The following is a 15,211-nucleotide window of genomic DNA, read 5'->3' as shown; positions in this document are numbered from 1 at the left end:
GAAAAAACTTGTCTGTACTTTCAAACAGAAAAGGTTAAAATATTCACATGACCTTGACAACAACACCTGATTAATGGCAGATAACCATCAAGGAAGTTGCTGAGACATTTCCACTTTACAGTCCTACCTGCGGGCAAAGATAGGTGAAATTTTCCGGCGGCCCTGCCAGAACCACAGAGCTGTCAGAGAACAGGGAGGAGTCTACAATAGGGGAAGTCCAGGTCCTCAGACAGAGCTGCACCTCCACACTCTGCTTGGCCGGTTCAGCTACCTGTGACCATCTTTGCTGCATTCCTGTACATTTCACTTTTGCATTATATTTAAAAACAAAAGACTAGCTACATTATGTACTCATGAAACTTGGAGAAAGGAAAGCTGCTGCAGCTGTGTGCAGAGGGAACTCTGTTTCAATTTGGGCAAATTTCCTCCCTCAAGTACTTAAACATTGTTGCTTTACACTTTAATAATATTATTTAACATTACATCACAAAAGTATGTGAATAAAATTCATTTTTAGAAGGTAATCATGCTTCATCTGATATCCTGTTTCACATTTTAACAATTACTTAACTCAACACAATGATGTGGATATGATCATGTGGGGCTGCTGGTACACTGAGGGGACACACTGCAGGGATTCTATGCATTATAAGTTCATTATTACACACATCCAGCTCAAAAATAAAGTAATGAAAAAATTGTGGCAGTGCAAGCATTTTTCTAAAGATTTACTAGGTAAACTTTATGCACAAAATTAAAAGATAGGTTTGCTTTTCACTCTAAAAAAAGAAAACATTGATAAACCTTAAGATATCAGAACAACATGATGCAATGCCTTTTTGAAAATTCTCAGCTTTTGACTCTTGTTGCTGACTTTAAAGAGCTCCTCGTTTAGTCAAGAATTCTAGCAACCTGAACTTTCTTGTTCATCTAATTACAATATTCCTGTGTGGTTGAAAATAAACTAGTAGCTTCAGTGGTATGTATTTCCCCATTCTCAGAGGCTTGGCTTGTATTGCTCCCAGCTGCCGACCTGGGACTTTTCATCTGTTTGGCTGCTGTACTAACCACTACACCGTGGCAACACATGGAACCTTCCTTTACAAATCATTTAGCTGATAAAACTACATTTATTTATTTTATTTATTTATTTATTTTTTCTTTTTCTTTTTTTTCTTTCTTTTTTTTTTTTTTTTTTTTGCCTGTCCCATTTGGTTCTTTAGCCGTCAGAATTGTTGTCTGAAGACCAACAAGGATACCAAATGGATTTATTCTGCCAAATGAATCATCATGGCATTGCCGTATTGGTCCATTTGATCAAACTTTGTTGTTATTATTTATTTTATTTTCAGTTGTTACAGATGGGACAGACATGACTGGGGGATAGGAAAGGGAGAAAGAAAGAGAAGAAGGAAAAACAGAAGGGAAAAGGGACAGTGAGAAAGGGCACTTACAAAGACAAAGAGAAAAAGAAAAAAAAAAATCTCCTGGATCACCTGTTGAGAGAAAAAGAAGAGAAGACAAGCAAAAAAAAAAAACCAAACAAAAACAAAGCAACATACTAAACACAACACCATCACGTTAATCTAGCTAAGTGTGAACAGCAGTAAATACTAAATATTGAAAGTTGTTGTGCAGCACGCAGGACAGACAGCGCACAATGTGCTTTGAAGTAGCAGCTAAGAAAGGTGTAGTTTATGTCTATGAACAGTGAACACCCGTGTGCACACCTGTGTGGATCAACGCGCTTGTATACAAAAGGTTTCCCCATGTAACGGTCTGCTAGAGGGTGTGGAGGCCCATAGCCCCGTCCCCCAGGGCATGAAGCAGGCATGGAGGAGATCCAGGCTCCAGACATCCAGAGGCCCCAGAGTGCGAGAGCCCAAGGAGTACCACCGGAGGGGCATCCGTGCCACCCTCCTGGGAAGGGCTGAGGAGATCCCCAGACGAGGGGGTCACCCAGTAGCCACGGAGCAGAAGCCAGAGGGGGCTGTCTTTCTATAATTAAAAACAAGAAAAAACTTGTCTGTACTTTCAAACAGAAAAGGTTAAAATATTCACATGACCTTGACAACAACACCTGATTAATGGCAGATAACCATCAAGGAAGTTGCTGAGACATTTCCACTTTACAGTCCTACCTGCGGGCAAAGATAGGTGAAATTTTCCGGCGGCCCTGCCAGAACCACAGAGCTGTCAGAGAACAGGGAGGAGTCTACAATAGGGGAAGTCCAGGTCCTCAGACAGAGCTGCACCTCCACACTCTGCTTGGCCGGTTCAGCTACCTGTGACCATCTTTGCTGCATTCCTGTACATTTCACTTTTGCATTATATTTAAAAACAAAAGACTAGCTACATTATGTACTCATGAAACTTGGAGAAAGGAAAGCTGCTGCAGCTGTGTGCAGAGGGAACTCTGTTTCAATTTGGGCAAATTTCCTCCCTCAAGTACTTAAACATTGTTGCTTTACACTTTAATAATATTATTTAACATTACATCACAAAAGTATGTGAATAAAATTCATTTTTAGAAGGTAATCATGCTTCATCTGATATCCTGTTTCACATTTTAACAATTACTTAACTCAACACAATGATGTGGATATGATGATGAGGGGCTGCTGGTACACTGAGGGGACACACTGCAGGGATTCTATGCATTATAAGTTCATTATTACACACATCCAGCTCAAAAATAAAGTAATGAAAAAATTGTGGCAGTGCAAGCATTTTTCTAAAGATTTACTAGGTAAACTTTATGCACAAAATTAAAAGATAGGTTTGCTTTTCACTCTAAAAAAAGAAAACATTGATAAACCTTAAGATATCAGAACAACATGATGCAATGCCTTTTTGAAAATTCTCAGCTTTTGACTCTTGTTGCTGACTTTAAAGAGCTCCTCGTTTAGTCAAGAATTCTAGCAACCTGAACTTTCTTGTTCATCTAATTACAATATTCCTGTGTGGTTGAAAATAAACTAGTAGCTTCAGTGGTATGTATTTCCCCATTCTCAGAGGCTTGGCTTGTATTGCTCCCAGCTGCCGACCTGGGACTTTTCATCTGTTTGGCTGCTGTACTAACCACTACACCGTGGCAACACATGGAACCTTCCTTTACAAATCATTTAGCTGATAAAACTACATTTATTTAATGTAGAATAAATAAAATGAAGAGGACACAGCAGAAGGTTAGCCGAATCACTGTTTCTTCTGAATAGGTAAACCACACTAGTTTGGTTAAAGCCACAATCTCTGCAGGTAACAAGTGAACTGGAAATGCATCCCAATCATTCTATGAATGAATTATGACATACTTGGTTTGGTTGAATTGTTAGTTGTTTGGTTTGTATGGTTGGTTGGTTTGATGATGGGTTGGATGGTTGGTTGGTTGGTTGATTGGTTTGATGATGGGTTGGTTGGTTGGTTGGTTGGATTGTTAGTTGTTTGGTTGGATGATTGGTTGGATAGTTGGTTGATTGGTTTGATGATGGGTTGGATGGTTGGTTTCATGATAGGTTGGTTGGTCGGATGTTTGGAGGGTCAGTATCTCTTTTACTGTTAAGAAACTGTGTCCTTTAGGCTCATTTACTTATCAGAATTTTGTCTACCTTTGTTGATTTGGCACGGTGGTTAGCACTGGGCACGGTGGTTAGCACTGTTGCCGCACAGCAAGAAGGTCCTGAGTTCAATTCCAGCATCAGGCCGGGGTCTTTCTGTGTGGAGTTTGCATGTTCTCCGCGTGTTTGCGTGGGTTCTCTCCGGGCACTCCGGCTTCCTCCCACCGTCCAAAGACATGCAGCTTGTGGGGATAGGTTAATTGGATAATCCAAATTGCCACTAGGTGTAAATGTACGAGTGAATGTGAGTGCGAATGGTTGTCTGTCCCTGTGTGTCAGCCCTGCGACAGACTGGCGACCTGTCCAGGGCGTACCCCACCTGTTGCCCTATGACAGCTGGGATAGGCTCCAGCGCCCCCCGCAACCCTGAAAAGGATAAGCGGAAGCGAATGGATGGATGGATGGATTTGTTGATTTAAAACTCAGTAGTTTAGTGTTCTTCTTAAAAACACAACTAAAAAGTTTTCAGCAAGACTAAAAAAATGAAATCAGATCTATTGAGTTCAATATAGTTTGTTACTTTTATTTAAAAAACTTTAAATGTAGTGTATATTTACCCTGGTACACTTGAGTTTTTCATAAGCTTGTCTTTTATTGAGTACTTTACATCAGGTGCTGTATGGCTTGTTGCTGCTGGATCTGTGGTCATTTTCCTGGAATAAGAAGAAAAATTTGACCTCACCTACTTTATCTTTAAATAGTTTTGAAACAGACATTTAAATGTACCTGGGAGTTTTTCAAACTGATATTATCTGTGAAATAGTAAGCATCTGCACATATTTGGTTGCAATCTATTTGGTTAGCGGTTTTAGTTGGCAGAAGGACCAGAAAAGTGATCTATAAATATCACAACATTCCATAATCAGTGCAATTTTGGAAGCCTGTAGATCCATGGATCCATGTGTATTTATAGGTCCCTCCCACATGTTCCACCTGTTTTGTTTTTGTTTTTATTTCTAACTTGGAAAGCTGGGATTTTTCTAGTTCGCGCAGAGCTGAGGTATAAATGAGGCTGCTGTGAGCAGCACATTACCAGCACAACCTCGCTGACTCCACCTGAAGAGCCACCTGAAAATTCATCATCAGAGTCACTGCTGCCAACACAAACTAAGAAGACATGCTGCCAATCCGAGCTGTGGTGGTGATCGCACTTACTGTTTGTCTGACTGCAAACACATCAGCAGGTTTGTATTTGTTTCCTTCTTGTCCTTTCTTGCCTTTCATTGATTTGTTTCTTGTTTAGTCACAAATTGTCTTTCCTTCTTTCACAGCTTATCCTCACTGCTGTCGAGGGTACATAACAAGCAGATTACCATATTCAACCATCAAGGGGTACTCAGTCCAGATTGACACAGAGATGTGTCCCATCAATGCCATCATGTGAGCATCATTACAATTATTTTAACAAACTGCTTGAAAGAAATTAGTGTTTACTGTGGGTTTATAATGATTTACATATTGCTTTATTTAATGTAGTTTCCACACAAAGAAGGGGAAAGTATGCGCCAATCCAGCTCTGAAGTGGGTGATTGACGCTATCGATCAGATAAGGTGAGATTTTTAGAAACAGAATAAAGAGCAAATGTTCTGATTTTCTAATAAACAGCAAGAGAAGTAACTCCATTTATCATCATTTTAGGAATAAAGCACAGAAGATCCACCAGCGCAGCTCACAGCTGCAGATATAGAAGATCGTCTGAGGTTTTTAAACAGACCACTGATACCAGCTACAGAAAACAAACTAAGAGCTTGTATAATATTTATTTATACTTTGTAAATATCAGATTTTGGTTTTTGCATCTAGTTTTGTGGTAAAAAGAAAAAAAAAAGAAAAAAAAAGAGCAATTTATGAATATGTTTTTGTGATTTTATACATACATTTAAATAAAATGAGTACCTGTTGCAGGTCTAAAACTATTACCAGTTATGTGCTGTTGAATTTTTTCACATTTAACACGTGAAACTGTATTCCTTCTTTTATCTTGTTTCCTAGTTTATAACAGTGAAAAATTCCAGCTTGGAAGTTCCGTGCTGCAATCTAATTGTTAAACAATAACCGATGAAAGTCCTGTGACATCAGCAGGAGGAAGTCACAGGCGCTGTTTATTTAAAGCATGTAGCAGAACAGGTATTTCTGTGCAGACAAGATATCATCAGCTGTAATGATGGTGTTTAGTTGCACTTTTCACTACAGGCTGGTAATAATGATGCAATAGTGGGGTAATGAGGTGGAAGGAACCCGGTAATAACACAGAAAGAGGACATTATTACTAATTACTAAAGTAATATCAAGGTCATATCATGAATTACAATTGTTTGACAAAACCAATATTAGACTAATTGGGTGATAAGAGGCCAGAAAGTGGGAATAATAATGTAGAAACAACATATCCCAATAAAACAATGCCAGTTAGTACAGCAGTATATTGAGGACAATATGATGCTAGCAATAAAATGGTAACAACTGTGCATTTGAATTTTTATATATTGACTTTAAAGTGGTTGTAACCTCATAACAATAAGGTAATATGGGTTAATGTTTTAACATATTAGAATAGTATTACCATATTATGATGCTAAAATGAATCTTACCTTACATCCGCAGCATTTGTAACAGTGGAAATATTAATGTTTACTTATGTGGCCTGTCAACTGGAAACATCTGAGATCTTTCTGAGCATGTATACGACACTTTAATAATCAAATGTAGCTTTAGGCCACATCAGTATGCGAGTGGAAGTGATTTTTAGATGGCATAGATACACAGTGGTCATGTGGCAAGTCCTTCATGTGCTGCTGTGCACTGCCACCCACCGCTGGTACTCTGCACTACACACCGAAGGGTCCCCCTGTGATTTTATATGATTTCATTATTATATACACCCAGCTTAAAGTCATAAATTATGACAGTGTAAAAAAGTTTTTTCAGATTTGCTAAGTCAACTTTCTGTGGGAAGAAAATGATGGCTGTGGAGAAATATGTCCATTGGCTGTTCAGCATGTTTGTGCTCTTATGGTCACTTTACATTTTGCTTGATCATTATTTACAGTTTCATAATTGCTTTATTGGGAAATATTGTTTCTACATTATTATTCCAATTTTCTGGCTTCTTATCACCCAATTTACGGTTTCTGAGGACAGTTTGTTGTCTTTTCTGGTCATTTTGTGTATAATTGATTTAATTAATTTTCATTTTAAATCTCATTGTGGTCCCTGAATCTCTGGCTCCTTGGTTGTTCTATGTCTCTTCATTCCTGTTTGTGGCATTTTGTTTGTTGCCTTCTAGCTTTACACGTCTTTGTAATAGTTTTAAATGCTTATGTCCACAAGGCTGCAGGTCCTGATGGTATCCCCGGGCGTGTTCTCAGAGCGTGTTCTGGGGAGCTTGCAGGAGTCCTGACAGACATATTCAACCTGTCCTTGGCCCACGCTGTGGTACCGGCCTGCTTCAAATCCACCTCCATCGTCCCGATACCCAAAAACTCCAACCCATCTAGCCTCAATGACTACCGCCCAGTAGCCCTCACCCCCATCATCACTAAGTGCTTAGAGCAGCTGGTCTTAGCACACTTCAAATCCTGTCTCCCCCCACCCTGGACCCCCACCAATTTGCATACCGCCAGAACAGGAGCACAGAGAATGCAGTCTCCATCGCACTGCACTCTGTCCTCTCACACCTGGACAACAACAACACCTACGCCAGAATGCTGTTTATAGACTTCAGTTCAGCATTCAACACAATCCACCCCTCACAACTCATCAGGAAACTGACAGACCTGGGCAGTTCCCTCATCTGCAAATGGTTACTGGACTTCCTGACCAACCGCCCCCAACATGTCCGACTGGATAACCGCTGCTCATCAACAATCACAATGAACACCGGTGTACCACAGGGCTGTGTGATGAGCCCTTTCCTCTACTCCCTCTTCACCCACGACTGCAGACCTGCTGATGGTTCCAACACCATCATTAAGTTTGCAGATGACACCACGGTGATTGGCCTCATCAGTGACAACGACGAGGCCGCCTACAGGGAGGAGGTGGATCGTCTGGCTGAGTGGTGCGACACAAACAACCTGCTGCTTAACACCGAGAAGACTAAGGAGCTCATCGTGGACTACAGGAGGAATGCTGACCCACATCCACCCATCCACATTAAGGGGATGGCTGTGGAGCGTGTGAGCAGCTTCAAGTTCCTGGGAGTCCACATCTCCGAGGATCTCACCTGGACGACCAACTGCTCCAAGCTGGTCAAGAAGGCTCACCAGCGCCTCTTCTTCTTGAGGACTCTGAGGAAGAACCACCTGTCCTCAGACATCCTGGTGAACTTCTATCGCTGCACCATCGAGAGCATCCTGACCAACTGTATAACAGTCTGGTACGGGAACTGCTCTGCCTCGGACCGGAAGGCGTTGCAGAGGGTCGTGAAAACTGCCCAGCGCATCGCCGGAGCACCACTTCCTGCCATAAAGGACATCTACAGGAAGCGGTGTCTGAAAAGGGCTGGGAAAATCATCAGAGACCCCAGTCACCCATCACATAGACTCTTCACCCTCCTGCCCTCTGGGAGGCGCTACAGGAGCCTCCGGACTAAGACCACCAGGTACCGGAACAGCTTCTTCCCCACAGCTGTCAGACTCCTGAACTCTGCCTCCTGACATCTGACCCACGTTAAACTCATGGACTGAACATACACACACCCACAACCACTAGCACTTTACCACTACTGTATAGTTCTGTGTAGATAATCATTCTGTACATACGATAATTTTTAATCCCACAACTGTTTATAACTTACATAGTTCACATTCTGTATAACTGTATATCTCAGATTTCTGTATAGTTTTTATTTCATATTTATATCCTGTTCATAGCCTGTACATAGCTTGTACTCACTACAGCCTGTACATACTTATAGAATATTCATAACATACTTCACACTGTGTACATTATAACATACCATAATAGACCCATTTCTGTAATATACTTACACATCTCTATTATTGCTAATTTATATTGTAATATATCTATATCACGACTAAAGCACTTTCTGGATGGATGCAAACTGCATTTCGTTGCCCTGTACCTGTGACATGTGCACTGACAATAAAGTTGAATTCTATTCTATTCTATTCTATTATCTTTTTTTTCCTAGTAGCTTTTTCTTTTATGTATTTATGTATTTGTTTGATTGTTTGTTTATATGTGTTTTAGTAATCACTTGCAAGAAATTGTACCATTCACACTAAATTGTGGTCACATTAAACCTCTGGCCTGTGCCCTGTACACCCCTTCCCTGCTCTATCCTGCTTGTTTTAGTACAAATAGTGTAGACTTGCTCTTAAAATACAAACAAAAAGGATTCCAGCTTGAGGTGGAAACATTATAAAATGATGACAGATCCATTAACTGGAAGTTTACTCCATCTATTTGAAAAACTGGAAATACAGTGTATATTTACTTTAGTACTGTCCTCAAGTCAGGGCTGGACTGGGACAAAAAATCGGCCCGGGCATTTTGACTAGAGACTGGCCCACCAGGTATTATGGTAAAAACCATAAAGCCTTTGAATGAAAACAAACGTCGTTGTGACAGTGATGTACACTGTCTTGTTGGTATATATGTATCAATCTAGAACTTAACTTAAACCTACACCATCCTCCCTATTCTGGTATTCTAAACAGTACTTAGCCGAAACCCAAAGACTGCTTAGTTTACCTCCTGAACTATCTACAACACATGGTGGAAACCTGAAATTAAGACAGAGAAGACTAGAGGTGAGACATGATCATTATTGAATATTAAAAATAATAAATGACAGATTTAGTGATATTTTCATAAACTATTTATTTACCACATCAATAAACAGCATGGCAGGGCAAAATATTTTTTTCTAACATGGCAACCTTTAAAAAGTGAAAGGAGACAGAAAGAAAGGTGAGAAAGAATAAAACTTCCTCACTCAAAACTTACCATCAAAACTTAATTTTGATGGTATTTTACACACAGTACTGGTACAGTATCTAGAAAATGTGGGAAAATACTGGCATCATATACAGTACTGACTTCTGAAGAAATTATGTTGGGACCCTGAAAAAAATTACTATGTACAATAATGGATTTCTGTACATTTGACATCAGATGAATACTTTGGTTGTATGATTCAGATAATTATTTGTTAAAAGCTAGAAATTTTAAATGAGAATGAGAAAGAAAAGTATTTCTTTGTTCCCCCCTTTCCCTGTTAATGCCCTACCTGCCCCCCTGGCATAACTTTGCTAGACCCGCCCCTGCACAGTTACCAGCTGTCAGCTACTTAGAAAAGGATCCTGGTGTTATTTGTCTCTCAGAAACAGTTCATAACTTCCCTTCAACTCTTCATCCCTCCAGCAAACATCAGCTGATACTAGCAATTAATATTAAATAAATTCTAACAACAGCTCATCAAGTTTAAAGGTGCTTCTGTTGTTTAGCGCGACCTCCGCTAGTTTGCTCTTTCTGACGCAGAGAGAAGAGCCGATCAGCTGATCGATCAGCTATGCCTCAAGTACTAGAATTCCAACTGTGGTTTTCCATAAGCTACATTTCCTTTCTACCTTTTAGTACTTTAACAGGTGCGGCAAGACAAAAAAGAAAGACTAGACATTAGTCACACAAGACAGACAAATCGTGAATATTTTTCCCCCAGTGTTTTACTATAGACACAGATGACAGTGACCCCTGTACCCACTGGAGAATCTGCTCACAGCTCAAATCTCATCTACTTTTAGCCATTACCTGTCTCCTGATGGCTTGTTGTCACAGCAACCTGGCACTGTTTCTTCCATTATCCTCATTTATTTATTCCCTGATTTGAAATGAGTCTAAATTTGAATTTGTTTTGATACCCAGTCTTAGGTTTGATTGATTCTGGTCACTGAAGCATCAGCTAAATGAGGACTCAGTGAAAATATTAGTATAATAAGTACTTCTGATATAACTATGTAAGACATCATAATCAATTACTATTACAATATGTGCATCGTGACCTTTTCCAGCTCTCCAAATCCACAGGTTTTCATTTTGTAAATTTTGCATTAGTTGGTAATTTATCCTCTTTAAACACTTTATCCCCACGTGCTTCTGAATGTCTCATACTGTATTAATTTTATTTTTGCATCTTTTATGTTTTAATTGCTTTAACTGCCTGGTGAGTCACAAAGACACTCCTTATAAAACTTCCCATGTTGCAGAGCTGGCTTTGCAGGAGTTTTTGTCTTGTCAGGGTGTGTTAACCTAACCTGTACACCTAACATGTGACCCTAATATATATATATATAGTTTAAGATCAACATACACATACACGTACACATATATGTGTATATATATATACACATATATGTGTGTATATATATATACACAGGAACAGAATCAAGAGCATGAATGAATGAATGAATTTAAAGCACAGCACAGCACAGCACAGCACAGCACAGCACAGCACAGCACAGCACAGCACAGCACAGCGAGGAAGTGGACGTCAACGACCCAACACAGAGCAGGGGAAAACGCAGGGCTTAAATACACACTGGGAAATAATCAGGGAATGGGCACAGGAGGGAGACACAGCTGGGAGAAATTAGGCTAACGAGACAGGGGAGAGGTAAAACTGAACACACTGACATGACACATGAACACGACCCTTCAAAGTAAAACAGGAAACAAGACTCACTTTACCAAGACACGGACTAGACAGAGAGACAGACTTGACACTGAACAAAACCTACTATAATAATAAACACAGTATCACAAAGTAATCAGCATATAAATAATAATCCCGAGAAATACCAAAAACATAATAACTAATCCCTTAACAAGAATAACCGAAACATAGCTTATCATAATAATCAATAAAGCACCAGAGAAAGAAGACAGTAGATCATTCTAAAATAAACCAAAACATAAGAACTCAAAATGCTGGGTCGAACCCACCCAGAATTGTGACATTCTGGACAGACGTTTGAAGCCTAGAAATGAAAAAAAAAAAACTAAAAATGATCATAGATATACGTACATATAGAACAGTGAGACAGAACATTTTTTCGCACTGATATTAAATTTTTAACATTTAATAATTTTGCCGGAATAAGAACACAATCTTTTCCTCACCTGCTTGGAAATATGTCATCATGAATGTTTTTTTTTCTAAACTGATATCATCTGTGAAATAAACATGTGCACACATATTTGCATGTTTACTAAAGTCAATACAAAGGTGTGGAGGCACTAACACAGTGTAATTTGCATTTATAGCCCCTCCCACCTGTTCCACCTGTTCCACCTGTTCCACCTTGTGATTAGCAGGTTACCAGCACAACCTCTCTGACTCCACCTGAAAAGGCGAGACAGTTTCATCATCAGAGTCACTGCTGCCAACACAAACGAAGAAGACATGCTGCCAATCCGAGCTGTGGTGGTGATCGCACTTACTGTTTGTCTGACTGCAAACACATCAGCAGGTTTGTATTTGTTGCTTTCGTGTCTTATTTTCTTAGATTTTTTTCTGTTTAATCACATTTACACATACTCCACTACCTGGATGTGGTAGACGCATATTTTAATTTAACACGTTTTCTTTCCTTCTTTCACAGCTTATCGTTACTGCTGTCGAAGGTACATGATAGGCAGATTACCATGTTCGGCCATCAAGGGGTACTCAGTCCCGACTGTCACAGAGATGTGTCCCATCAATGCCATCATGTGAGCATCATTACAATTATTTTAACAAACTGCTTGAAAGATTTAAAAAAAAAACTTGACACAACATTAGTGTTTACTGTGGGTGTATAAATGTTAACATATTGCTTTGTTTTAATGTAGTATCCACACAAAGAAGGGGAAAGCATGCACCAATCCAGCTCTGAAGTGGGTGATGGACTGTGTCGATCGCATAAGGTGAGATTTTTAGAAACAGAATAAAGAGCAAACGCTGTGATTTTCTAATAAACAGCAAGAGAAGTAACTCCATCTATCATCATTTTAGGAATAAAGCATGGAAGATCCACCAGCGCAGCAGCCAATGATTCCTCACTGTTTTATAGTGAACGCCGTCTTGTGGAGCCTGCTGCAAATGACAAATATGCTGTAGATATCAGCTCAGTTTTAAGAGATTCTGTAATATTTAAATGTTTGTAATCGTTGTAAATATAAGAGTTGTCCATGAATTAAGCTGTGGTGAGAAAGAGTAACCAGTTCTATTAGTGGTTGTGTGGTTTCAGGGAAACACTGAGTACCTGTTCCAGGTCTGTGCTGTTGAATTTGTCCACATTAACACGTGACACTGCATACCTCCTTTTATCTTTGTTCTTTGTTTATCTTCTCACGCTGAAAGATTCCAGCTCTGAGAGTTCTCACTCTGAGAAGTTTTCTGGAAGTTCTGTGCCATGTGATAAAAAACCTAGGAAGTCATTAAACATTAATAGATGAATTTCCAGTGACATCAGCAGAAAGACAATGTGGGAACTGTTTATTTAAAGCACCTTGCAGAGCAGGTATTTTCTCTTTGTTGACAGTTAGATGAGAAATCTGACCTGATTTTTATCTGTATCTTTTCTGTGGTTAAGCTAGTTTGACCTTTGACTCAGTATAATACTTCTTAACACATTACCTGCATTCATTTTGTATTTAATCTTATTGTATTATATTCTGATTTATGAAGATCTTCATTTTTTTTGTATTTTCCATTTAATTTGCTGCTTAAACACAGTCATTTCCCAGCTGTTGGGATAAATAAAGTATTTCTCGTCTTATCTTAATTATATTTTGCTGGATTCTGTGTATGCAAGGAACCGAGGCTCATTCAGAAACAGCCTATAGGCAGCAGAGAGTTATCAAAATTAGATTTTTAAATTTTTTTTTATTGGTTTTAGTGTTTAGTTTTACTCACTACGATAAACTTGGCTGCAGTGGTAAGCGTCTGTGGGTAAGACATGGAGCAAATATTAAAGAACGGCAATTTTCAATCTTTTTAATGGTAATAATGTAATATGGCAATGAGGGAAAGATTTTTAAGTAGACAAAATAAGAAATATAAAAGGACTGTACAGCTGGAAAGCGCTGTCAGGAACACATTTTCAATACAATACTGTGCAAAAGTCTTGATCCAACCCTCATTTCTTTACAATTAGCTAGAAAAGTGAGAAATATATGCAATGATTTATTGAAACATGTACAGAAATAAATAGAAATAGAGTCTATATAAAGTATACAAAACAAAAACAGTATGTACAATTCTAAAGAGCTTGAAAGTCAGTATTTGGTGTGACCGGCTTTATTCTTCAACAGACGCTCAACTCTCTTCATGGAGCTTTCTCTTAATCTCTAAGTAGTCTGCAGGAATAATTCTCCAGGCTTGAAGGACATTCAAAGCTCTTCTTTGGATGTTGGCCGTCTTTTATTCTGTTCTCTATCACGGTGAGGTCTGGGCTCTGAGGAGGCCAAAATCTTAATTCCCAACACCACTTACCATCATCATTGAGTCTTTTAAAGAAAGCAGCTTATAACAAAGTGCGTAAAGATAATTTTTAACCGTTGTTCTTTAACAAGTTGTCCGTTATGTGTCGACACAACACTGGGTCATCCCTGGAGTTCGCTGCCCTTTTTATGCTTGAATGCTTCATAGTTAAACATTCCTCTGAACACGGTCAGAAGTGAAAAAGCAGCCAATGTCCAAAGAAAAAAAACTACTGTTTGAGACCACTTTAGTCTAGTCCATGAAAGAGAACTGTAAAGACATGAGGGCGGGCTCAAGGCTTTTATACAGTACTATAATAATGAGAATGAGAATAATGAGAATAATGAGAATAACAACATATTTAACTGACAATCAATCCAAAGTTCGCCTGTTTAGCCCACTGAAATTACACATATGCTGTCTGCTTTTGAGCACATTATTAATTTCTCAATACTAATGTGATGTAGAAATTATTTATCTCAACAAATTGATAATTCTCAATTTATGTAGCACTTTAATTACACCGAACCAAAGCCAGGGTTGGAAATGATTTAACTGTAACACTGTAATGTTGTTGCTTTTTCTGTAATGCTCCAAAGCATTTTAAAATGTTAAAAATTAATGACAAGAGAAAGAAACGCAGAATCCACTTCTGTAAAAAAAAAATACAAAAAACAAGATCAATTAAAAATTAAAGCTAAACAAAATACTCGGCTGTGGTTGGTCAGTTTCCCTCAACTACTCTATGCTAAATAAATGATACATGATTTCCACAGTCCTTACAGAGGAAGGCTGTGTGTACAGCTCAGCACTAGATGGGGGTAGTGTCACTTTGAGGTGCTGTGAAACAACGTTTCAATAACACTTGGACTTGTTTTCCAGTTCAAGTCTGTTCCTGAGTTTCTTCTCGTGTCTCTCAGCATCCCAGCTTCTTACACACTGGTTCACACCATGATGTGGGCTTTCACACTATTCCCTTTATACATTTTAAGGTTTGGATAACTTTCCGAGTTTAATTTCAACAAAACTGTAATGACACTTTTACTTATTTATTTTTTTAAACCCCACTTTTATCGTGGATGCGCATCATGTCCCGTCTCTTGC

General features: G+C 39.0%; 2 protein-coding genes across 2 annotated transcripts; both read left to right on the top strand.

Moving 5' to 3' along the window:
• The first annotated feature begins 4,665 nt into the window (after positions 1-4,665).
• On the top strand, positions 4,666-5,358 carry LOC109195725 (C-C motif chemokine 20-like). The gene is made up of 4 exons (XM_019348445.2): positions 4,666-4,801; positions 4,889-4,997; positions 5,094-5,168; positions 5,257-5,358. Exons 1-4 carry the CDS (start codon positions 4,735-4,737, stop codon positions 5,303-5,305), a joined length of 300 nt encoding a protein of 99 aa, XP_019203990.1. The 5' UTR covers positions 4,666-4,734; the 3' UTR covers positions 5,306-5,358.
• Positions 5,359-11,973: 6,615 nt separating this feature from the next.
• LOC100693396 (C-C motif chemokine 20) lies at positions 11,974-13,163 on the top strand. Its single transcript, XM_005476210.3, has 4 exons — positions 11,974-12,113; positions 12,246-12,354; positions 12,475-12,549; positions 12,638-13,163. The coding sequence occupies exons 1-4, from the start codon at positions 12,047-12,049 to the stop codon at positions 12,675-12,677; spliced, it is 291 nt and encodes a 96-aa protein (XP_005476267.1). The 5' UTR covers positions 11,974-12,046; the 3' UTR covers positions 12,678-13,163.
• The last annotated feature ends 2,048 nt before the right edge of the window (positions 13,164-15,211 follow it).

The sequence above is a fragment of the Oreochromis niloticus genome, linkage group LG18 (assembly GCF_001858045.2).
Source record: "Oreochromis niloticus isolate F11D_XX linkage group LG18, O_niloticus_UMD_NMBU, whole genome shotgun sequence".
Classification (NCBI taxonomy): Eukaryota; Metazoa; Chordata; class Actinopteri; order Cichliformes; family Cichlidae; genus Oreochromis; species Oreochromis niloticus.
Note: the sequence above shows the minus strand (reverse complement) of the source record. Positions and strands in the feature narration are given on the sequence as shown.